This window comes from Lagopus muta, chromosome 1, assembly GCF_023343835.1.
Source record: "Lagopus muta isolate bLagMut1 chromosome 1, bLagMut1 primary, whole genome shotgun sequence".
Lineage (NCBI taxonomy): Eukaryota > Metazoa > Chordata > Aves > Galliformes > Phasianidae > Lagopus > Lagopus muta.
Genome location: NC_064433.1, coordinates 91,229,241 through 91,253,891, shown reverse-complemented (window position 1 = coordinate 91,253,891; position 24,651 = coordinate 91,229,241). Strand labels below are relative to the sequence as shown.

At 36.7% G+C, this 24,651-nt stretch overlaps 1 protein-coding gene across 7 annotated transcripts in view; it reads left to right on the top strand.

The window, feature by feature from the left end:
* DCAF6 (DDB1 and CUL4 associated factor 6) overlaps nucleotides 1–24,651 on the top strand; it is an 81,844-nt gene that overhangs the window by 14,820 nt on the left and 42,373 nt on the right. For all 7 annotated transcript variants that reach the window (XM_048937180.1, XM_048937173.1, XM_048937162.1 and 4 more), the window contains exons 2-8: nucleotides 1,102–1,163; nucleotides 6,715–6,807; nucleotides 12,840–13,025; nucleotides 17,842–17,955; nucleotides 19,002–19,137; nucleotides 20,932–21,146; nucleotides 24,422–24,515. In XM_048937180.1, coding sequence (XP_048793137.1) covers nucleotides 1,102–1,163; nucleotides 6,715–6,807; nucleotides 12,840–13,025; nucleotides 17,842–17,955; nucleotides 19,002–19,137; nucleotides 20,932–21,146; nucleotides 24,422–24,515 — 900 coding nt within the window. The remainder of the gene's footprint in view (nucleotides 1–1,101; nucleotides 1,164–6,714; nucleotides 6,808–12,839; nucleotides 13,026–17,841; nucleotides 17,956–19,001; nucleotides 19,138–20,931; nucleotides 21,147–24,421; nucleotides 24,516–24,651) is intronic.

The window sequence follows — 24,651 nt, the reverse complement described above, 5'->3', positions numbered from 1 at the left end:
GGGTTTTCTTCTGTTCTAGTTTTCTCTCTGAGGCTACTTAGTTTCCTTAAAGGAAAGTTAATTTGGAGTGGATGCAGTAGTGTGGTATTCAGAAACAGTACAGCCTAGTACCTTACCTAGAGTTTTGTTCTGAGAGTTCTAGAAATAAAGGATAGAAAAATAGTATTCTTAGAGTCTACAGGGTTTTAGAATTGAAGTGGAAAGATCAAGCTTACCAATACTTGTCTTTTTTGCAAATACTTTCTAGGGATTATTACATTCATTTTAACCTGTTCTCCTGACACAAAGGCCCTCTAACCAAATACCTCCAACTTTCATTTAGGAACTTCAGGAAGTAGTGATGTTGTTTTCAATATGCCTTTTTTTTGCTTTTCAGTTGTATTGTGTAGTAGTGTTATAAAGTGCAGTTGGATGGCAGCTAGCATGCAGATAAGAGCATGACATTCATGGAACCTTACTGTAGTCAATATACATTTATAGATTTCTTTTTTCTCCTTCATCTCTACATTTTATATCACCTTTCCAAAACTTTCCTTTTGTTTTTTTATCTTTCATGTACAAATCAAATGCAGCGGTACAGGACTTCACTTTTGCTTTTCAAAATGCAGCATTAATAACAAAATTGAAGTTGTGTTTTCTCTAGCTTAAGAGCAAATGTGGAATTGTAGATAATGCTTTAAGGATCTTCCAATTTTTTGTTGAAATTGAGATCATATTTTAGTTGAGACCTAAACATGTTGTTCTTTGTATACTTATATAAAATGCCTTAGTTGTGAAGCTATATTGTACTTGCTGTCTTCAGCAAAGTTGAACGAAAAAACCACAGGATATTACAGCGATTTGTTTCAGGGCAGCCTTCAACTTGTGAACTGTGCATGTTGCCATTTGTACCTTGTTGAAAGTGGTGGAAGAACTAGCAAATGTGATGCTTATCTTAGCATTTGTGAAATGAAAGCCATGTGAATTACTTTGAGACTGACAGTTATATTCTGATTCTTCATTGTTTACGTTTATACTTGCTGGTGTCCATTAGTAGGATCTAAATTAGTTCTTCATGTTACCATTTTAAAAGGGTATTGTAATTAGTATTTTTCTTCACAGGGAGAAGAGAATTTATCCAAAGATTAAAACTTGAAGCAACCTTGAATGTGCACGATGGATGTGTAAGTGACTTGTTGCTTTTTTTTCTTTGTTAAATGTTGTTAAGTAGTGATTATGTTGCCACAGTAATAGTTTATTGGACTTAAAAACGCAAATACCATGTCTTCAATCTGAGTTGGAAACCTCTGCTTGTTGAGACCCACATCTGAATTCTCTAGGTATTTGTTTCCTCTTAAGCATTCAGTGTTTTATCTTTGAAGGATACTTCACTTCTCTCCTTCAGTACCGTGTCCTGCACTTGAATGAGTTAAGCTCATGTGCCAGGAAAACACACGCTTCTCTTTTCAGTTAGAACCAATCTTTAAGTGGAATCATTTTGTGCCGTGCTGATATACTTTTTTGACTTAAAACGGTATTGATATTTTAAGTTATTTATTTTTCACATTTAAAAAACAAATGATTGAGTGCTGTATTCTTATTTAAAGTGACAGTAAAGACAAAAAAAAAAAAGCTTTAAATATTGCTTATTTAAATGATTAATTTTTGAAAGTGCTCCAAATGTTACAAGGCATATTCTTTTAAATACTTAAACTAAGGATGGAACAAAGAAATTTGTTTTAACATTGTATGGCTTCATTGAATGGCTTAAACATAACAGTGATTCACCAGTGTCAGAAAACAAGTTAAAATACCAGTTGGGCTTACTTGCCTATGCACAGAATTATTGGAGTAGTGAATAAATACTCAGAATGAAATTACATCTGTTGGAATAAGATTTTTTTGCTACATTGCTTTTGTAGATGGAGAAGTCAAGTGAGGATTGCGATGTCCTTCCTCTTTAAAATGCTTATGCCCTCTACAATAAATTATATTAGTCTCTAACCTCCCATCCCCTCCTACTGTAACTTCTCAGTCAGCATACATTTCAAACATAAGGAATGAATGTCATAGAAACCTTACTAAGAGTTTTTCTGGTTCTGTTATTTTGTTACAGGCATTTATATTCTTCTGGAGAGTTAGTTATGACTTGTATATTCTGTGTAAAGCAGACTATTGCTAAAAAAAAAGATGAACATCATACTTAAAGCACAAATTTGCTTTTCTAATGGAGGATGAAAGTCTAAATTCCTACTCACCATTTGATTTATGTATTACACAAGAGCAAGGTCTTGTCAGAAAATAGGCCTGTGTGTGTAATCATACTCACACCCAACATTCTTGAGGCAGGATGATAGTTCTGTGAGATACTTGCAGTATTCATATTTTTGTAGCATTAATATTACCATAGCACCTGCATGTTTGGGATTTCTGTCTCCGAACTGAGCCCAGAAGTTGCTGTTTCCCATGTTGGCTCTCAAGGGAGCTTAAGAGGGTGAGAAGCTCAGTAGTAGATGTATAAAATTAGGTGAGGTGTTTTCCTTTGGAATTGGCTGCATTGGACTGATAGCAACTAAGTGTGAGGTAAGTAGAAGAAAGCAAATCTAAAACACATTGATTGAATTCTGTGAAAACTGATAAGGTAGAATTACAGAGTATGTAGGTAGATGGATCATTTGCTATATGGAAAAAATACATTCTGAATCGGAGGGGAGAGGAGCACCTGAAGGAATAGCTTCTTGTTTCTATGTATAGATATTCAGTTCAGTATCAAGTGTTTGGTGTAACATACATCTCATTCAGCAGAGCATTTGTGAGCAAGTCTCTTTTTAGAAATAGTCCTCGAAGTTATGTTTGAATTAGTATAAGTAGTATGTTTAGCATGCTGTTAGAACATGTATTTCTTACTTCTTCCTCCATATGTGACAAGTAGTGCTTTTTCACTCCCTTCTGTGTTTGGGAGATCTTTCTGATATGTCTCTGAAGACATTTTTATTTCATTTCTTCTGTTTTTTAAACACTGTTAACGTATCTTGTTTACAAAACAGCTCATTTTACTGGTATGTTACAAAGGAGTGAGTGAAAATTCAGAACTTTCAGCCTCAAGGCTTGGCTGCTTCCTGTATTCTCTTTGAGGGAATCACAGAGGTGATGTACGGACATGACACTGAGGAATGCAGCTTAGTGAAGGAACTCAGTAGGCCAGATTGGTGGTTGAACTTGATGATCTTTGAGGTCTTTTTCAACCTAGGTGATTCCATGTTTCTATGATTCTAGTAGATGTTTATTTTTTTTTTTTTCCTATTTGAGTGACAAATTAAAAGAGCTCACTGCTTTACTTGAGGGAAGATTTAGGTTGGATGTGAGGGGGAAATTCTTTACAGAGAGAGTGGTGAGGTGCTGGAACAGGCTGCCCAGGGAGGTTGTGGATGCCCTGTCCCTGGAGGTGTTCAAGGCCCCTGGATGGGGTCCTGGGCAGCCATGGTGTAGCATTAAATGGGGAGGTTGGTGGCCCTGCATGAGGCAGGAGGTTGGAGATTCACGATCCTTGAGGTCCCTTCAAATCCGGGCCATTCTGTGATTCTTCCTTAAAAGGCTAGTTGAGAAACAAACAAAATTTTATGCAGATGATAAAGTGTGGAATGCCTAATAGAAAAAAGCTAATTACATACTCCGTGTCTTTTTCATTCTAAATTTCTGTCACTTCACAGAATCACAGAATCACCCGGGTTGGAAGGGACCCCAAGGATCATGTAGTTCCAACCCCCCTGCCTAGCAGGGCCACCAACATACATATTCAGATCAGGTTGCCCAGGACCCCGTCCAACCTGGCCTTAAACACGTCCAAGGACGGGGCATCCACAACCTCCCTGGGCAGCCCGTTCCAGGGCCTAACCACTCTCCTAGTAAAGAACTTCCCCCTAACATCTAACCTAAATCTTCCCTCCTTCAACTTAAAACCATTTCCCCTAGTCCTGCTGTTGTCAGCCCTTTTGAAGAGTTTACTCCCCTCCTGGGTGTATACTTCTGGGTGTGTACTTCAGTATGACATCTTTCTTATTTTGACCCTAAAATGAGGACTTTCAAACCCTTGGTGTAGTGACTGTTACACTGTGCTTTCAGCTAGGCAGTGAGTGGCTGTGAAGGTAATAGATGTATAGCTTTTCTAAACAGTTGTGCAATATGAAAGAGTTTTCTAGGTAGTCCTCAGTTGAGAATGTATTTTAAGAGTGTGTGTTCTACATTGGAACAGGGCAAGGATTTTTTTTTAATCTGCTGACATTGGCCATCTGTTTTCAGTTGTGCATATGTGTATTTATTGGGGTAATTCGGTGTTGGTCAGTGGAGTCTACTCAGCACTGAGAAGTGTAATGTATTAATTGATCACTTGCATAAAATAATTGGTTTCTGGGGAAATAAAAATAAAAGTCAATCACTGAAAGGTTTTTTTTTTTGTTTTTTTTTTTTTGTTTTTTTTTTTTTTGTCAGTAATTTTGGGAAGGTGATCCAGTATAGAATTAAAAGCCTGTTTACTTGTAGACTTCCAGCATGGGCTGTCTTCTTGCTTCACAGTTTTTCTGAACCAAATTTGGCTTGGGTATGCTGAAGTTGCTCAAACATGAATGAAATCAGAATTTAAAAAGAAGATGTTTGATGTCTTGTGTAGGCTTGTGACACTGCAATTCATATAATTGTCTCTCTCCTTTGTTTCTTCCTATACATTTCTCCCTGTGCTATGTTTACTTTTGTTTCAGGCTTTTTGGACATCCTTTCTACTGCTATCAGTTAAATTTTTGTGCAAGCTCTTTCTCACATCACTTTCCCAGCCTCTCCCCCCTGCTCTACTTTTTACAGCTTCTTGTGGTTTTCACTTTTTGTTCCTGTAACTTTGTGTTAGCATTTTGATTTCTTTAAGGGCAGTCATGGTATTTAGCTGCCTGAAAGGAAATGTAGATGAAAATTAACACTCTGGTGTTGGTACTAACTGTAATACTGCACTGTGCTTGACTATGTGTTTTGAGTACTGTAGTTATCAGAACAGTTTACTTCCATGTTGAATGGATCCAGGGGCTAGTTAAATGTGTAGTTATTGGTGACTGACAGCCAGGGCTGTTGGAGTAGCCAAGCTGCATCACTCAGTCAAGCCTGCTGACTTGGCTGTGATGGTGGCCAGAACTGATTTTTGAAGAAAGCAGAGACATGGCCAGTGTATAGAAGGGAGAACACATCGGACTTTAATGGACAAGTGGAAGTGAAGTTTGCATCTTTGTTTTTGGTCATTTTTCTTTGGCAAACATTCTTTTCCACTTTTGGTGTTGAGGGCATTCCTTGACAATGAACTACAGTTTTAATAAAATGCCATAGGAGAATCACCCTTTATTTTGGATGTGTTCGAGATGCTTTCACTGAAGGTCCTCCATTTCCTGTATTATAAAGAACTATGGAAAATTATTTCTTACTTTTGCCATGCTGTGAATGATTTCATGAACTTTTGTCATATTCTCTTTCTCTCTCCCCTGTATAGCACAAATTTGCAGTAAAAAGCTTTAAGTACTCCCAGTCATCCTAGCCATTCTTTTTCGTAACTTTGCATTTCAAATAGGTATTAATAGAAATTGAGAATATGGGGGTGGAATATGAACCAAAGCTGCAGTATGGAAGGTGCAGATCTGCCATACGTGGATACACTGGCAGAATGACATTTGCATTTCTGTTCATTTTCTAGTGCCTGAAGTTAGTTTAAAGACTGTCAACAAATATATCACATTCTGGTAATTAATCCACTTGCCCATGTGATCCATCCATGCAAACAGCTAATACTCATTTTGCAACTTTGCCTGAACAAGGACTCCAACTGAGTTATGCTTTAAAATGAATATTCTTATTTTAAACAAAAAGATTTTTGCCTTTTAGGCCCACACAAATGAGACATTTGAATCAAAAGAAAGCATAAGAAAAGAATGTTAGAAAATAGAGTTTTGACTAATGACATAGTTCACTCATATCAAATCACAGCAGTTATCCTGCCCGCAGAAAATAGCCATTGAAAAATGTTGACGGCTGTAGTTTGACAGCTAAAGCTATTTTAGAGACAATTTGAAATAATAATGGTCATGCATACAGTCTTTGGAGCTTGTGCATGAGCTACCGCTGGAAGAAAAGCCTTGCTTGCTTTAAGGATGCTTTCTGAGTTTCCTGGTTTTTGAATTTGCAGCTTTATATCATTAGCACAGTATTGAACACAATGTTGTGGAAAGGAAAATTGGTAAAGAAACATATTGTAAAATTCTCCCAATGTGACTTTGCACCTCTCTGTAGGACTTGGCTTTTCCAGCATGCATACATTCCTCAGAGGGGGATCTGGGATGGATTTTCACAGGATCCTCAGGAAGATGTCATGTCTGAGAAGCCTGTAAAGCAGTGGACATTGGACGTGAATAAAATGGAGGGATTTGAGATGGTTGTGGGAAGGCTTAATTTACCTAATGGACTCTTCAGGAGCAAAGGAAATAGCTGAGTTGCAAATAGAGAGGCCATAGGAGAAGCAGGTCATTCCCTTATCAGTTTATTTTGAAAGTAATTTTTTTTGTGTGTGTGCTAGCTGATGAAAAGTGGCATTATTTCAGTTTCATTTGTTAACTCCTTTTTTTGTACTGTTGGATAAATATAGTATGTTAATGATTTTAATAGTCTGAAAATTCTAATGCAAGTCTAATTGTTAATTAATTCATGCAGGTGAATACAATTTGCTGGAATGATACGGGAGAATATATTTTATCTGGTTCTGATGACACCAATCTGGTTATTACCAATCCTTACAGCAGAAAGGTAGGTTTGTTTCTGAATACTTCATATTTTTCAAACGAGATTTAAGTTGTTATTTTTTAGGAGAAACTAATTATTATCTGACAAAGATAATATCAGGCACTTTGTAGCGTTCTGTAAATGAGAATAAAATTTCACAGTGCTTTAAAACCTTAGCATTCTAATCCCTTGTAACAGAGGCATTATCCCATTTTATGGTAAATGGTCTGGCACAAAAGGAACATAGTCTCACAACAGATTAGAGTCAGAATTAGCAAAAGCATTCAGTAATTGTGAAATTTCACAGTCAGATACATTGACTTCATTTTAGCTTTAAAATATTGTACTAGCTTCTGCTGTGTACAATATTCTGAGTCGTCTGTGTAACCTAATGTTGTTGAAATGAAGTGTTAATGAGTATTAAAAAAATCTGATTACCATTTAAAGTGATGTTGTCTTGTGTGCGTGTGGGTGGAGAAAAATTTGTACTGAGATGGAGGAAGCAGGTTTGTGAAGGTAAGTGTTGTAAAAAGCTTGGCTTTTCCACTTCTGCACTTACGCAGGTGAAGATCCAGTCAAGCGACTTCCAGTAATATCAGTTAGTGTTCATCGTGTTGTAGCACTGTTCCATAATTTACTCTTTGAGCATCTGTTGTCAGTTTTCCTATACAGATGCTCTGATCTGTGCCCTTCAGTGCTGGGGATCCTTTTCAGCAATGTTCAAAGTCTGCTCTTCCATACTTCCTCTAAGGTTGACACCTAAAACTAGAAGAGGTACTGAAAAATTAAATGTAGAAGGAGAAAGAAAATGTGTGGTCGATATGTGTTGAAAAGGAATTTAAATAGGAGGTTATTGAGGCAGAATGTATGTAACTCCAGTTTGGGTTGTGTGTCCTCAAATGGAAATATTGTTTCCTTCTGTGCCTCAGAAGGAACAATTTTTGGAAAATGTTTGTTGAGTTTGATTAGTTTGAATGTTTGTGTTAGCGTATCTGAGGAGAAGTGTACTACTGTGATTTCTAATAGGAACTGTAAGCCTAGAATAAAGAATAGGCATTTGGTTATAGTTTGAGATGGCTGAGAATAATTCCTTTTGTGGATTATTCCTCTCTTATTCTGTCTCACTCAACCCATTGTTGACTAATAATCTCCATCAAAATAAATGCTTCAGGCATCTCAGTAACAAAACCAATAATTTAACTCTGTGGAGCTAAAACACTTTCTGGCTACAAGTACATCTGGTTGAGCACTCATTTTTTTCAGAACCTTTAAATGTAACTCAGGATTTCTGTCAGCTAAAACCTGTGTGAGCACAGAATTCTTGCCCGTAGTTATGCTTAAGATTTTTGAATCTGTAGCTTGGTTTGCCTTCAGAGAGGAAAAGGGTTCCACTTGTGAGAAAGTTTTGGAGAGGCTTTGGAGTGTGTTTAGTGCAGCTGAGAGATTACATCTTTTCCAGAGTCGAGATTACTATTTTTAACATTAGGAAGAGGTTCCATTAGGCTTGCTTCCTTTTTACTTCTAAAGGGGCTTTGGCTGCTTCAAAGAAACACTGTTCATCTGGCTGGATTGCAAATGATTCTGTGCTAGATATCTTAAATGGGATCTCTAACCATATCCTGAAAGGCTTAGTAACCCTCTGATGTTTGGCTTGCATTTGTTTAAACAGTCCTCTTTACAAAAAATAAGTGGAAAATAAATGAAACTGCTTCTTTGTTGGTTTTGTTTTTTTTTTTTTTAACTTTTTAATGTGGCTTAAAAACTACTGTTTTATTCCTTATCTTAAATAATAATAATATTAAAATCACCATAAAACACTTCAAGTTTTGAGATGACAACCTAGTAGCTGCTGTAGGATCTAAAATAAAATGGACAGTTTCACAACATACAGCTTTTATAAGCAGGATGTCAAACAGAGATGTGGCAAAAAAAAAAAAAAAAATTAAAAAATCTGCAAATAATAATAGTTTTATACCTCTTTGTTTTCCTTTTCCACAGTGTGTGTGCTTATTTTGTGTACTGTTTCCTGGAGGAAAATATGTATCGTTAGAGATGGAGATAAGTTCTTCAGGATTGCTGTGTGAATAAGTAATCCTGTTCCAAAGATATAATCTGAGCACTTAAGAACTGCAATTTGAAATCTTTAATTTTTTGCCTCTTTAATTGATTTTCTGTGTGATGTTTTACTTAAGGAAGTGCAGAAGTTGTGAAAATATCTGAGTCGTTCTATCTAATCAACTATATCAACTTTTCCAACTATATCTAGTTGGAAAAATGTTTGAAATTGTCTCTTCCCTCTGTTTTTATTCAGTTACTGTCAGTATAGCCTATTGCATGACAGTAATAAAATGTTGAGTAGAGTAAGTGGAGTAAGGTGGTAGTGTTGTTTTACTCTGTGTAGCTAATGATAGGCTGTGAGAGATTGTCCATATGTGTTAAATTTCTGTTTCGGTTATTATGTGAGAAAGGATGTACAGAGCAAGTCTAGAAGGGCATAGAAAATCTTCTGCAGATAATAAATGTTGTAATACCTTAATGCTCTTTATTGCTACATTGTGTAATAAGGCCAGGGAACTGAGGGATGGAGGAGGGCACAAAATGAGCCATTTTATTCTCATCTGGTGCACCAGGGTGCAGCACTCTATTGAAACAAACATGGTGACCATCCACCACAATGGTTGGGCTGAGGCAGAAACTCTGAAGGGGGGCCTACAACATTTCTGGGCTAACATGTGCACCCAGACAGACTACCCAGTGAGTGTCAGAGCTGCCTAGATCTACAGCTGAAGGAAACTCCAGCATCTGGAAGTCCACTAAGGGCCTGAGGGAAGTGAAGTGGAGGGGAGGCAGGAGGAAGAGAGGGAGGTGTCATGGGTGCAATTGTACCCAGATTGATGAATGTTTTGGGTAGGTGGCTAGGTTGTGAGAGAAAATCACCAGTCTGAGAAGTATCCGGCAATCAGTGGTATCATGCAATGACATGGGCGAACTGACAGTCCTGTCCTAAGTCCCTACAAGAGGAAGAAGCTAAGCAAGCTCCCAACCCTAAGGAGACAGACTGCAAAAATATGCAAGATGAGGGGGGCTGGATCCTCATCTCTAATCAGAGAAGAAGGAGGAACCTCCCTGTTCCTTCTGAAATCCCCCTAACCAATGGGAAGCTCTGGAGATGGAAAGAAGAGGATGTGGTTAATGGTTCAGAACTAGAAAAGGTCAACCACATTGAGATGGTCCAGTCAGGTTCTCAAGTCATAAGTAGTGCTGCTCAAAAAGGGCGAACAGTCTTAATGTTTGGGGACTCCATACTGAGAGGCACAGTGGCACCCATTTGCTTTCCAAATAATCTCTCTGGAGAAATCTGCTGCCTGCTGGGGGCTGGCAGGCAGGAGCTGGAGGAGCAAAATCTCTCTCATTGTAATAGAAGAGCAAGTCAGAGACTGCCTCATGAGGCTGAATGTATACTAATCTGTGGGACCAGATGGCTTTGCATCCCGCGGTCCTCAGTGAACTGGCTGATGTGATTGCCAAGCCACTCTCCATCATATTTGAGAAGTTGTGGCTGTCAGGCAAAGTCCTCAGTGACTGGAAAAATGGAAGCATCACTCCCATTTACAAGAAAGGGAGACCCAAAGAACTACAGGCCATTGAGCCTCACATTTGTGCCTGAAAGCTTATGGAGCGAATCCTCTTGGAAGAGATATTAAAAGCACTTGCAAGATGAGGAGGTGATCCAAGACTAGCCAGCACAGCTTCATCAAGGGTAGGTTGTGCCTGACACATTTGGTAGCCTTCTGTGATGGAGTGATGGCTTGGTGGACAAAGGATGGGAAATTGATGTTGTCTGCCTGGGCTTGTGCAAGGCCTTTGACATGATTCTGTACCATATCCTTGTGTCTAAATCGAAGAGAGATGGATTTGAAGAGTGGACTATTTGGTGGATAAAGAATTGCTTCAGTAGGGTATTAGGACTAGATGATCTCCAGAAGTCCCTTCCAACCACCATGATTCTGTGATTCATTGGATGGTCACAACCAGAGGGTTGTGGTCAATGATTCTGTGTCCAGGTGGAGGCTGGTGATGGGTGGTGTTCCCCAGGGGTTTGTCTTGGTCCTGTCTTCAACACTGACATCAGCAGTATAGACGGTGGAATCAGCTTTGAGAGCAGCTCTCAGGAAAAGGACTTGAGAATCTTGATGGAAAAAAAAGCTGGACATGAGCCAGCAGTGTGCTCTTGCAGCCCAGGCCAACAGTATCACAGGCTGCAGCAAAAGAGGAGTGGCCAGCAGAGCAAGGGAGGTAATTGTGTCTGCTCTGCCCTTGTAAGGCTCCCCCTAACCCACCCTAACCCTACTGCATCCAGACCTGGGGCCTCCAGCAAGAAAGACATGGAGCTGTTGGATCAAGTCCAGAGGAGGGCCACAAAGATGATCAGAGAGCTGTACCATCTCTTATGAAGAGTGCCTGAGGGAGTTGGGCTTGTTTAGCTTGGAGAAGAGAAGGCAGTGAGACCTCATTTTAGCCCTCCACTAATTGAAGGAAGCTTATAAGCAGGAAGGGGACCAACTTTTACAGTCTGATCATGATAGGACAATGGAGAATTTGTTTAAACTAGAAGGAGGGAGATTTAGATTAGTTGTTGGAAGGATACTTTTTACTCAGAGGGCGGTGAGGCACTGGCATAGGCTGCTCAGAGGAGCTGTGGGTGCCCCTGCTTTGGAGGTGTGCAGGTTTGGGTTGGATGGAACCCTGGGCAACCTGGGCTGGTGGGTGGCAGCGGAGAATTGAAGCTGGATGATCTTCCATTCCAAGCCGTTCAGTGACTTAATTCATAGTAACAACAGCTAAAATCAAAGATGTATTGTTATATGATACATTTTTAACTATTAGCTGAACTAGAGTACCCTGTGGACTTCTTGTTCTGAGTTATTCCTTTGAAATGAGTTTTTCATTTAATTGAATATCTGGGTTTTGAAGATTTGAAAATGTGAACAAGTCTAAATTAATAGACAGATTTATTGAAATAAAGTGAATGTGTTCCCCTCTGGTTAATTATTATTATTTCTCTTCCAGTATGAGGCTTTGAATACCCTTTAAATTTTTTTTGTAAACTGTTTGAAAGTGGAATGTTGTAAAATACTATGCATCGGTTACTACTGGCAGAGCAGCTCAATTTGCAAAATGTTTTATTTGATCAAGTTAATGGAGTAGAAATTTTGAAGGCATTTTAATACTGCAAACAGCTTTGTAGATCTCATTTTCCCATAGGTGGTGGTGAAAATGAGTTTAATGTACAGGCAGGAAAATGGACTGAAGTGTAGAATTTTCACCAGTGCACAGGAAGGTATATTGAGGATTTTTATTTCAGTTTTAATAGACTAATCAAAAGTATGTTAGTAAATAAAAAAGAGTCATCACGAAGTGTTTAAAACCAGTTGTGAGGGCAAAATAAAGTATATGCTTCTCTACTGTATTGTAAGTGAAAGGCATTTGTTGAGACTGAATTCAACTCCTAAACTATTTTTCTGCCCAGTGGTTGTATTCTTAAACTTTTATTTGACTGGCTTCAAAATATCCTTTTTTACAAACTTCAGTTCTTTTAAAGTGTGTTTATTGTACATGTAGCATCATTTTTCTTTAAGTGTATAAAGCTGACTTGGATTAGAATGCTGCTCTACCCACACTCTTCCATATCTTTTAAATCAGTCACTGGCATGCAGGCTGGCTGTATTATCATCCCAGACAAATGGTTTCCTTCGAGAAACCTGATGTGATTATGTTTACCTAGCATTTTAAAAACAAAAGGTGTCAGTTGCATTTCATAACTTCCATTTTGCAAACTACTTTAGGTAAGTACAAAGGTCAGTGTGGAACCAATTAGTTCTTAGAAGAAATGTGGTGCAAAGGCAGCTTCTCTTTTCTGTTGGGATTAAACTATGCATCGCCAGCAGCCTGTACTTGAGTGATCTGTTATAGTACCTAAATGTACTTTTTTTCTTTGAAATGTATTATTTGCTTTGGAATTATTAACCTGATGCAGGTTTCTTTTTCTCTTGTAGGTTTTAACAACCATTCGCTCAGGACACCGGGCTAATATTTTTAGTGCTAAATTCCTACCATGCACCAATGACAAACAGATTGTATCTTGTTCCGGTGATGGGGTCATCTTTTATACTAATGTTGAACAGGATGCGGAGACCAACAGACAATGCCAGTACACGTGCCACTATGGAACCACCTATGAGGTAACACACAAAAGCATACGATGATTTTAAGATAGAGTACATATTTTCATGTGTTGTTGTGCAAGATATTAACTAGATGATGAAAGTGAGAATTAAAGAATCTTCCTTCTGCAATTTCTGATTATTTTTCTTACAGAGCAGGCTTTAGAAGAAAAATGGATTGCTTGAAAAATTTCCCAAAAGTGAATGTAGTTAAGACTGCTTTCTTTGAAAATAAAATAGCTAAATAAACGTTCATGAAAACTATAATCTGCAGCAAAAATGGTTTAAACTGTGCTGTGAATTTCCTTCTGAATTGACAGAGGAGGAGTTGGTGGCTATGCTGTACCTCTTGATTTTATCTGGGGGGGAGATGGGTGGAGCAATAACAATATTTCCAGTGCTTTTTCACAATTTAAATCCTAAGAAATTCTTACTTAAGCACTTGTGAATAATTTTATCTGAAAAATGTACTTAAAGTTTTAGGTAATTTCTATGTTTTGTATTGTGGTTAACTGATGATATGTAAATTTAGACCCAGTGTTTCAATCCTCTCGTGAAAGTCTGTCTTGTTTATATAAGTAGGCAAGCAGAGAAGGGAAGTGCTGCTTAGTTTAGGAAGATGATCTGAATTTGCATATTTACTTTAATGACTACAAAGTCTGTTACTTGTAAAGCTTAATTGTTTTTAAAATGGGACAATTTATACTATTTTCTTCTTAGGTTAAAAGTATGACATACGAAAGAAAGAAAACCTCAAATCCATCGCTTTTGTAATTATTTGGCTGAGATTTCGTAACAAATTTTCTTTGCATTTAAAATGAATGAACTATTTAAAAAACTTAACATTTTAAAATCTGATTCACATCTGTTAAGACTGACTGAATTTGAGGTGTGTGGAAAGATTGTGTGAGAATTCATTTTCGATCACATAGTAGAAGTATCCTTACAGTTATGATATATTCAGTTAAAGGGTTTGACAAAAACATTTTGTCTGCTGGTAGCCTTGTAGGTCAGACGGTCGAGCAAACCTGGCATTATTGACTCTGTAGACGTTTGTGGGATTGTGGTTTGTTTATCTGTTGTATTTTGTCATGTGGTTGTTTTTCCTGCATTTAACTCAAGGCTGTAGTCTAATTTTCAGTTTTGGAAAATGTTCTTCAGGCTCCCAGACCTGCATTTCCTCTTTTAGTTTTGAGTTTGCTTTTGCTGAGAAACTACTGTTCCCTTTGAAAAGCAGCAGTCCTGTGGCCTTCAGCCAGAAGCTTAAACTGCCTCAGTTGCCACCGGAGCTTACTATATATAGTAGTCTGTGTGTTAGTGTGAGGATTCTGCAACTTGATTGGATGTTCTCTGTACCTCAGATAAACCCTGCCTTTTGGTAAAGAACATCTGGAGGCAGTGATGCTGTTTCTTAGAGCTGAAATGTCCTCACTTGAGGATGGGGTCTGTCAAGGTCAGCATTCTGACCTCTTGGTGAAGTAAGGAGCTGCTTGATGGCTGGCCGTGGATGTAAGGAGCAGCCAGTCTGTGGCTCGGATGGTTTCTGTTTCCTGGGTAGCTAGCTGTGAGGTTTTTGGTTTTTTTTTTAATACAAAAAAGTTTGGAGTATGAGAATAGGGGAATGATTATGGACTCTGGGCTGAGGAGACCTGTCCGTCATTAGAGCAGTGAGTCTGTATGCCTGAAGTTTAGGTAGGGTCTTGGGGTCAGCTGCTATGAGTACAGTAAATGAAAGTTTTGATGACGGTACAATTACTAGAAGTCACAGTTTTGACTTGCTTGAACTTGGGTAGGCCAACAATTTGGTTGATTACACTGAAATGACTGTCAACAGGTGTTGCTGCTAAAAAAATGGCCAAACTGATAAAGTTCAGTGAAAGCAGTTGCCAGTTGACCTTGTGGGTCAGAAGGGTCAACAGAGGCTACAACATAGCACTTATAATTTTTACTGTGAGATGCTGATCAATTCTTGGAAGATGTTGTTTGTCAGCAGTAGCAATGGTGTGTGTTTTTCCAACTATTAGACCTGATGGCAAAGGCAAATATTAATAAAAAAAAAATTAAACTCCACAAAACAGACAAAAAAGAAAGATTTAAAAACAGTTTAGAAGAAATAAGGACTGCCCAACAGACCAGCAAATCAAAATGAAAGATTTGCTGTTTACCACATAGTCGTCTTATGTTTAAATAATGTCTGTTTGTATGGAATACAACTCAACATCGTTAGTTGAAGAGAGTATGGCCATTTGACTGCTGTATTGCACACACAAAATGGTAGCATTGGAGATTAGTTTTATTCAGCAAATAATGTTTAAAAGAGGGCGTTACTGTTGTTTTGAATGATGACATCCAATACTATTTTTGTTATTTTAAAATATCATTAATGGAAGCTATTTCCCAGTCCCCATTACAACATTGACTGTTTTAAAAATGTCTTTTCTTAGCGTGTTTTGCACTGAGGTTTTACGTATCAAAAAGTTGATAACTATCTTCAAAAAGTCTTCCATGCGTAGGCTTATAAAATATTTTTTTCAGGCTTTAAATTCTGTTACTTTCTTAAATCTGTTTGATATTTGAGCATTAAAAGCCTGTTTGGGCATAGCAGACCTTTTTTGTTTGGGCCTTGCTGTATAGAAGTATAATGCAGTAAATACCAGTTCTTTTGAAGCAAATGACTCAGAGGTAGCCTCAGCTTCTGGTGTAATACAACTTAATCACTGAGAGTTTTCTGGAGTGGGAAAGTCACGTAAAATTTTGTGATATTACTACCCAGCTGTATATCACCACATCATTGTATTAAATATAGAACTTTGACTCATCAGATTCTCTAGATAACAAAAGCTAACGTAATTTGGCCTGGAGGTACTAATTATAAATTTGAATGCATTTTGGATTTATACTGCACTTAAAAGTTGAAAATTGTGACTGTTTCAGGCAGTACAAAAACAATGAGAATAATGTAGAAATTTGTTTAGATCATTATGAACTGTGAGATAATTGTCTACAACTGTTAAGTCTGGGGAGAACTTAAAGAGTAAGAGAGTAAGTAGGAAAATTTGTTTATAAAATGCTATTGCAAGTTCATTTTTATTCAGCCAAATGCTTTATTACTGCTCATGTTAATTGCATCATAGGAGAAGAATGTACAGCTCTTCTATAGAATTGCAGAATGATTCATAGAATGACTCTAGTTGGAAGGGATTTTAAAGATCAAGTTCCAACTTTTCTTACCTTGACATTCTCAAAATAGTAAAATTATCATATCACTATGTATTTTTTTTTTAATACACGGGATTGACAGGACAAAATGCTTTTATATAATGTTTGAACTCAAATATGTTGTTTGAGCTTAAATCTATTATCAACAACTCTTTATTATTGGGGTATGTACCTCTGTGTTTCTTTATTTTAATGTTTATGAATTTGCTATATGTTCATAAGCACCACACATAAAAATGGGCATATCCAAGTGTTGGTATGTACCTTGCTTTTACATTTGTACTGTGAAATGGTATAATCAGGAACAAACATAAAACATGGCTAGAAGTCTGAATTTGATTTGCTGTACTATATTCAGTGTAATACTTGAGACAAAGTAGATGTTTTCATTGCAAGTTTTCCACCACAACGCAGGTAAATGCTGAAAGGGTGTAGCGGGCTTAAATAACTACACTAATGAAGTTATTAATTTGAGTAAATGTGTAGTGAAAAAATGCTCTTTTCAACGCAGTACACTAACATATGCAAGAATCATAGTCATGGCTCAGAATTTTGTTATTCCATTGGTATTTAAACCTTGACTTTGTTCTCCTTGTTTAATTTCTTATTTGTTGTGAGTGAAAATTGGCAGAGCATACATATTTTTTTAGGTAATATACTGAGTGTTACGTGAAAAATTGGTGAATCCTGCAGAGATTACCTTTGTAATCTCACTTTAGGTAGTGAGATTTACAGATATCTACTGTCATTAAGAGTTTGACAAAAAACCATTGTATAAAACGTGTTGAAGAATCAATCTTTTGCTTATGTTCAGTTAGCGTATTACACAATTACTGATTTTGTAGCTCTGTAAATTTCTGTTAAGTTACTGGTAGCTGTATTGCAAATAAATAAAGACGCCACCAATTTCTAAAATATCCTCTGTTTTGTGTTTAGGGGATGGCATATAGAATCATGTCGCTTCTTGTGTGTTCATCCACCTGTGGAATTCAGCTTTAACGTGATGTTTTTATTTTGTCTTAAGGAGGGCTTCCTGAATGAAACCACACATAAGATGCCATCTGAGTCTTTCCTAGTTTGAGAGATCAATATAATGGTGCTTACAGTGCTCTCTTAGAAAGTAGAAAAATAAAGTGAGAGTAGATTAGTAACAGCCTTTTACTCATAGTTTCTTCAGGGGACTGTTTAAAGTACAAATAAACAATGCAGTGGGAGTAAAAGCTATTAGCAGATTCATGTCATTCAGACTTGGAGGATTTTGGTTTTTATTGCCTTCTTATACTTCATGGAAAATAAACTGGGCTTCCATTGAGTTATTGTAGCAAATTGATATATGTTGCTTATTACAAAATACTAGGTCAGATCTTATAATTATTTCTACAGGTGTTTTCTGTTTGTCCCATACCACACAATTTGTTTCAATTTCTGTAGCTCAGACTTTTGATGTTTCTTCATTTTCAGTAAATATTAATGCAGTTTTCTTCATTGTCTTGGTAGAAGGCTTAATGTGAGTCATTACTGGATCAGGCTTTACTGTTGCTCAAAATGTTGATGCTGCTTTTATTTTCAAATTGTTAATACTTTTTTTTTTTTTTTTTTTTCCTCCACTGGGCAGATTATGACAGTACCAAATGATCCCTATACTTTCCTCTCTTGTGGTGAAGATGGCACTGTACGATGGTTTGATACTCGAATCAAAACAAGTTGCACAAAGGAAGATTGTAAAGATGTAAGAGTGAAATCTTTTAATAAAGATGACCTAAATGTAGAGCTGTACATCATACAAACATAGGATTTGAATTCTGGTAAGGCTTTTAGAAATAATAGATTTCAGGGTCGTTGGTGGAGATGACAACATTTTTCCCAAGAAACATTAAAAAAAAAGTTCAAGCATTCCTTTTTTTTTCCTTTTTTTTTTTTTCTTCTTTTTTTCCCCCCTTTTTCTAAATTGTAATATCACTTTAGGAGCTTCCATGGTGTGATGATTCAGATGCTGTAGAAAAGGTTCTGCCTTGAAACTGAATCTATTTGCTTGGTTTACATTACTTACTGTGGAGTGTGCAGTTGAAGGCAAATATTATTGATGAAAATCAGCTGCACTTTTGTGTTTTTGGCCATCTTTTGTCCCACCATAAGAAAAGATTTCATAATGACTTTATACTAGATCAAATTAGTCAATGGTACTACTCCCCAGAAGGTAAGATACTAGTTGTTTCCACTGTTTGGGATTCAGAAACATTATTGAATTGAAGAAAAAACTGACACCAGATTACAGCTCTTGATTAATTCTGTTGCACGTCTGAGTTTTAGGAATTTCATTGGTCCCTTGTCCTATTAAAATCTATCCAATTACCTGCCTGTAGATGAAATCCACTCTAATTATGTTTTGACGTATTTGGTACTTTTCCAACTAAATGCAGTTACCTGTGTTTGCATAAGAAAATACAGTATGCAAGCTAGTTTATAAATCTGTATTTGTTATGCTTATCTTTTCTCAAATGTTTGTTGCTGTGTTTTGTCCTCTGTTAGTTTGCTTTGTTTTGTTTGTTTTTCTCTTTCATTTAATCTCACGATGTATCTATTTCTGTGATAGCTTTCCTTCTCTCCAGTGGGTTTTCTGTTTGGCATATTTTCAGCCTGTCTTCACAGGGCCAGACCTGACTTTCTGAATTACTCCTTGATGAATGGGCCTGCATCCTGAAGTAAAAAATAAAATTATACTTCAGATGCTCAGAGCTCTTGTTTGAATGGGGGGTTTGTTTTCTTTTGTTGCAGGATATTTTAATAAACTGTCGTCGTGCTGCCACTTCTGTTGCTATCTGTCCACCAATCCCGTACTATCTTGCTGTGGGTTGTTCTGATAGCTCAGTAAGAATATATGATCGACGAATGCTTGGTACAAGAGCAACAGGTAAGAACCGTGCTTTATAGTAAGCTTCTCTATGAGCAATTTTAATTTCAGGTTCTTTTTTTTTTTTTTTTTTTCCCCAAAAAATAAATGGTGAATGGCTGAAATGTAATATTGAATGAAGTGGAGCTTTCTTCTCTGAGAACTATGCTTTTCATTAATGGAGTCATTTCACTTTAATATTTGCTAATTATAGAAATCTTAATAAGGAAGCTCCTTACTGGAAGGGATCTTATATAGTCTATAATGTCACACGATCTCTTTAGCTTTGCAGAAGTCGTTGCTATATCTAACATAATTTTTCTGAAAAGCTACAAATTGTGCAGTTAGGAGTTGGCAGTCTTTAGATGCTAACTAAGGATTTTATTAAAAAAAAATGAAGTGATAAGTTACAGTGAGTATGTAGTACTAACGTATCTCTTGTAGTGCATGATGACTGTACATTTAAGCTTATGTAGAAATTAATATACATACCTGTGTATACACATTCATAAAGGTAATCAGTGTCATAGTGTCATTTTTGCAGCGTTTCCTGTTGATTGTTATAATGGAGGAGAAAAAAACAGTAAAGATCACTTAATGAACATTAATAATCTTTTCATCAGGCTAATGTTTTCATAAGATTTCTCCCTCGTATTATATCTCAATGTTCTTGAGAACTGCCTGAGGAACAGATTCTGGGGAGGCTGATTGAAATGTAGAATGTAAATGTTAGGTTCTGCTTTTCCCCTGAAGTTTTGTTTAAAAACGAAACAATACCCAACAAAAACAATACAAAAACACCACTGCTTTTTCGTTTTTACACCTGCCCCTATTACAGTACAACAGGAAGATGAATTCAGGTATGCAAGCCTATTTGAAGACTGTAGATTTTCTGGACTTATTGATATAGCATTTTGCTATTGTATTTTCTTAATTTGTTTTAAGTGTGAGGTATTTCATGATATCTGCTAGTGAGCAAACTAGTTTTTTTCATTGTAAACTTTCATCTTTAGTCCTTATGCAGTGAGATGGCAAACTGTGAATTTGCACATGCTTTTCCATGTGCTAATCCAAAGCAGATGTGCCTTGCAGTTATGTGGCATATGATAGGTTTTTGGAACAATCTGTTTTTCTCTGTTAAGCTGTCTTATAGGTAATTTTCCTCTGCTCACAAGTTTGTAATACTGGAATTGAAGATTGTTTTAGCACGTAGAATGGAGGTTGGTTATCATGTAAACCCAATGTATTGTGTAGTTCTGCAGTCTCAAAGTGACAGTATCATGTCTCAAAGAAGGAAAAACTGGTATTTTTTTAGATCATTTAGAAAGCAAAGAGAAGATGTCCTTAAATTTTCCAAGTTCTATAGGATGACTTCCTTGCAAATTTGTGTGGTGGTACATAATTGCATTATTATTGTTTTTTTTTTTTTATATATATATATATATATAATAATGTATAATGTATAATGTATAAAGTTATAATGTATATAATTGCATTATTATTATTATTATCTTCAGTTCCTAAATTTCCATCTATACTAAACATTACAGGTGGTATCCACATACCATCATGTGATTGATACGTGACATATGTTTGTCTGTATGCTTTCATCTTTTTCTATAATGTTCAAATCAGTTTGGGGCTTTTTTGCACACCAGAAGATCTGATTTGTCACTACTCAGAACCAATTTAATACAAAAACTGCAGGTTGCTTAGCTATTCTCTGATCATCTTTGGATGTTAACTAAAGAGGATATTGAAACTGCTTGTAGAAAATTTACAATGGTGAATGTATTCTTTCTCATTCTCACACAGGGAATTATGCTGGTAGGGGCACTATTGGGATGGTGGCACGTTTTGTTCCTCCTCATCTCAATAACAAATCGTGCCGAGTAACGTCGCTATGTTATAGTGAAGATGGTCAAGAGATCCTTGTTAGCTACTCTTCAGACTACATATACTTGTTTGATCCCAAGGATGATACAGCACGAGAGCTTAAAGTTCCTTCCTCTGAGGAGAGACGAGAAGAGGCAAGTGATTAAGATGACCTGTTTTCATGTCTTCTCTTCCCCATCCCCAGGTCAATCCTACCAGTTGTACGTGCCTTGAAATGAATCTTGAGCCATCATTTGATTCTCAAACACTGTTTTTAAAATAGTTTTAGAGTATCTACAGTATTGGTGTTGGGGGTATGGGATTTTGTGGTTTTAGTTTTTTTGGGTCTTCTATATTTTGGTAAGGAAACTTTGAGGAATAAGCAGGTCTTGGTTTTGCCGGAGAAAGGCAAATATTCTGCTTTCCTGATATGGGAAGTTCAGCATAGGCTGATATTAATGGAACTTGATACCCTGACCATTCATAAAATAAGCTGTTTCTAGAAGGACGCACGTAAAATCACCATCTTTCTGTTTTTCCCAGTTTGACATTAGAAATAAGCCAGTGCCACAGAGATTCATAGTTAGCTATAATTTTTCTGTAACTAAATCCAGACGTACAAGATATGAGATACATTCAGAGAAATCCATCTTGTGGATTCCGATTATCTGGCAATGCTTTTTTGTACCTAAAACTTTGGAGTGTTTTGCTTTCATAAAAAAAAATTGTTGCCTCTTCTCAGGGCTGATGAGAATTTGGAGTACCTGTGTTGAAATGAGAATCACAGATTATCTACCTTTATTTTGATGATAATTTAGCATTTTCACCATGATCACTGTGTACCTGTGGGTACCAGTAATGTAGGAAATTGGAGAAATTTTGATGGAAACTTTGCTGTTCCTAGCTCATAGAGAAATTTAAGCTCTGACAAATACTGGAAGAGGAGTTATATTATAGGGCTTTTGACACAGAGCTCTTTAACTTAATACTCGTGGACAAGGATCTTCATCTTAGTTATTGTTGTACCCATATCATTCAGTCGTATTAAACAGCAGAATTTTATAGAACTATATAAAGTTCAAGATACATTCTGAGATTTGAAAAATTTAGCCAAAATGCTTTTTGAAATATCAATGAAATTACAAAGTGCAATTGTTTGAACAGATTTTTATGAAACCAGTTAAAGTATTTTTACAATAGGATGTAGAGTTGAGGACTAAAGTAGAGAGTAACTAATAGTTGAAAGCAGAATGTACCATTTGCCACATGTGTGAAATGGAAATGAAGCTTTTTCCTTCTGTTTTCTGTAGAAAAAAAACTTTCTTTCCTAGATTGAGATGTGACTGTCAAATTGTGTGACAAAATTTGCATACTCTGTAGACAGAGGCACAAATTTAGCCTTTTATTTCTCTCATCTGTCTTACGGAGCTGACTGTGTACTATGTGTTGACTTTTATTTTGAGAATGGTATTCTTAATATATTTTATCACTCTGATTTTCATTCTTGACTTTTTTCCCTCTTTTAGCGATGAGAAGGCATTTATGTGACATCAGGATATAAAACTAGCAATGTTGGCAAGTAATTGAGGTGTATTCTCTGTTATTTTCCTCATCACCAAAAGCAAATTCCTTGACGCCAAGTATAAACACTTGGATAGAAGCTATCATTTAAGGACAGAAATAAGGGGATACAGAGCATGTAAACCAGAGAGATGATCCACCACAACAACAAAGCAAAACTAAAGGACTCTGCAGCATAACCAAAACACAATTGTTTATTATCTGTTCAGTTACAGTGATGCTGACCCTCCTAGTCTAACTTTTCTGATCAATTCAAAACAAATCTCTTTAACTACCATTAATTATATTTCTCTCATCCTCCTCCTGCACCCAACCCCAACCATCCACTCCATTTTTCTGGCTTTACATTCCCTCTTTCATAAAATCCTTGGGGTCCAGAAGTCTTTATCTTAAGCCTGAGACAGGGCTCTTAAGGGAATTTGCAATGAGTTCTCAGCCCCCTGATGTCTTCACTGACCAGAGAACTATTGGTCTGCCAATATGGCATGCCATTTGCTTCCATATGCTTGTTCTTAGTCCTTCTGTTTACCCTTGTAGTTAAGGCCCAACCTTTGCAGGGCAGTGAAGTACCACTGGTGAGCTGCTGAGAAGGTGTTGTCCTCCTGTGTCCGTACCTACAACATCTCTGCCCTCACGCCCTGCCCATGCTTCTGAATTCTCCATCTAAGCCCATTCCCTCTGGATGATTGGTTCTTTTTTGCAAATATTGTTGTGGATAGAGAGTTGTAGGATTGAGGAAGAACGTCCAGCTGAGTTAAACTGTTACCTGATTGAGACAGAGGAATGCAAAGAGAAACTCAGAAAAATGATGCCACAAATAAATGGTTTCTCATCTTTCTTCTTCCTATGTAATTGCAATCTAATGTAAAGTGGAGAATTGATTGCCTGCTTTTCTACAGAGAGGGAAGATTGTGACTGCTTATTAATAGCAGATCCTAAATATTCTTCTGTATGCTCAGAATATGTTCTGCAATTTCATTTTGTTAGATAATTTCATTTAAATGGTATTTTTCTTTCAGTCTTGCATTAAGTTCTACAGAGCAGAAAGAATATGAAGCTTTCTTCCCAAACCTGCTGGCTCCTGAACGTTAATGCTTTAATTTACTTTCAGAGGTTTTGCATTTAATCTCAAATTGACAGCACAACTGGTCACTACTGTTGTTACTTCTTGTTGTTTGGTTTTGTTTTTATAAACCATAAATAGCCAACCAGCATGCTTAATTCCCAAGTCTGAACTGCCTTTTTGAATGTACATATCTCTCTGGCTGTTTCTTTTCATGCTTGCAGAAGTAGCTCTAACTGCATAGTACTCTTCTTGTACTATTTGTCACAATTTTTTTTTTAATTAAAAAGATTAAAAATTACAGGATAGCTTAAAGTTTGTTCATAACATTTCTTTCACAGTGACTGAATGGTTTTTTTTTTTTTTTTCCCCCTTGCTTGAATGCAAATCTACATTGCATCAGGATGAGACTGCATGTAATTGTTAGCTGAAGGGCTGAATATTTCTGTGGAATTCAGGCTGAGTTTATTGTTCAGTATGGAATGCCTCAATTAATACAGTAAAGTTAATATCAAGTAAAATAGAAGTTGTAATAGTTCTAAGAACCATTGATTTAAGCTGATAAAATTCTGTACAGCTAAAACTATTGCTGCCTTTTGATACAGTGTTGTGTTTATTCATAGTTGGGCTGAGCATATGGCTGATACAAATTTATTTTGTGTGACAAGTTTTTTTGTATCTTAAGAAAATGGGAATACAGCGTTTATTTTTAAACTTGAAATTTGGTACAGCTCAATATAAACGACTACATAATAGCTTTCTTCTTCTTTTTCTTTTTTTTTCTAGTTACGGCAACCTCCTGTTAAACGTTTGCGGCTAAGAGGGGATTGGTCAGACACTGGCCCAAGAGCAAGGCCTGAGAGTGAACGGGAGAGAGATGGTAATCTGTTTGCTCTTGTGGGGTAGGGATTGTCAGGATGGGAAAGGATTGTTGGTTTCTTTTGTTTTTTCTCAGTTTTTCTTATGTGGAAATGCTCCAAATAACGTTTTTTGGTGTGTTTTAAGGAACAGTCAGG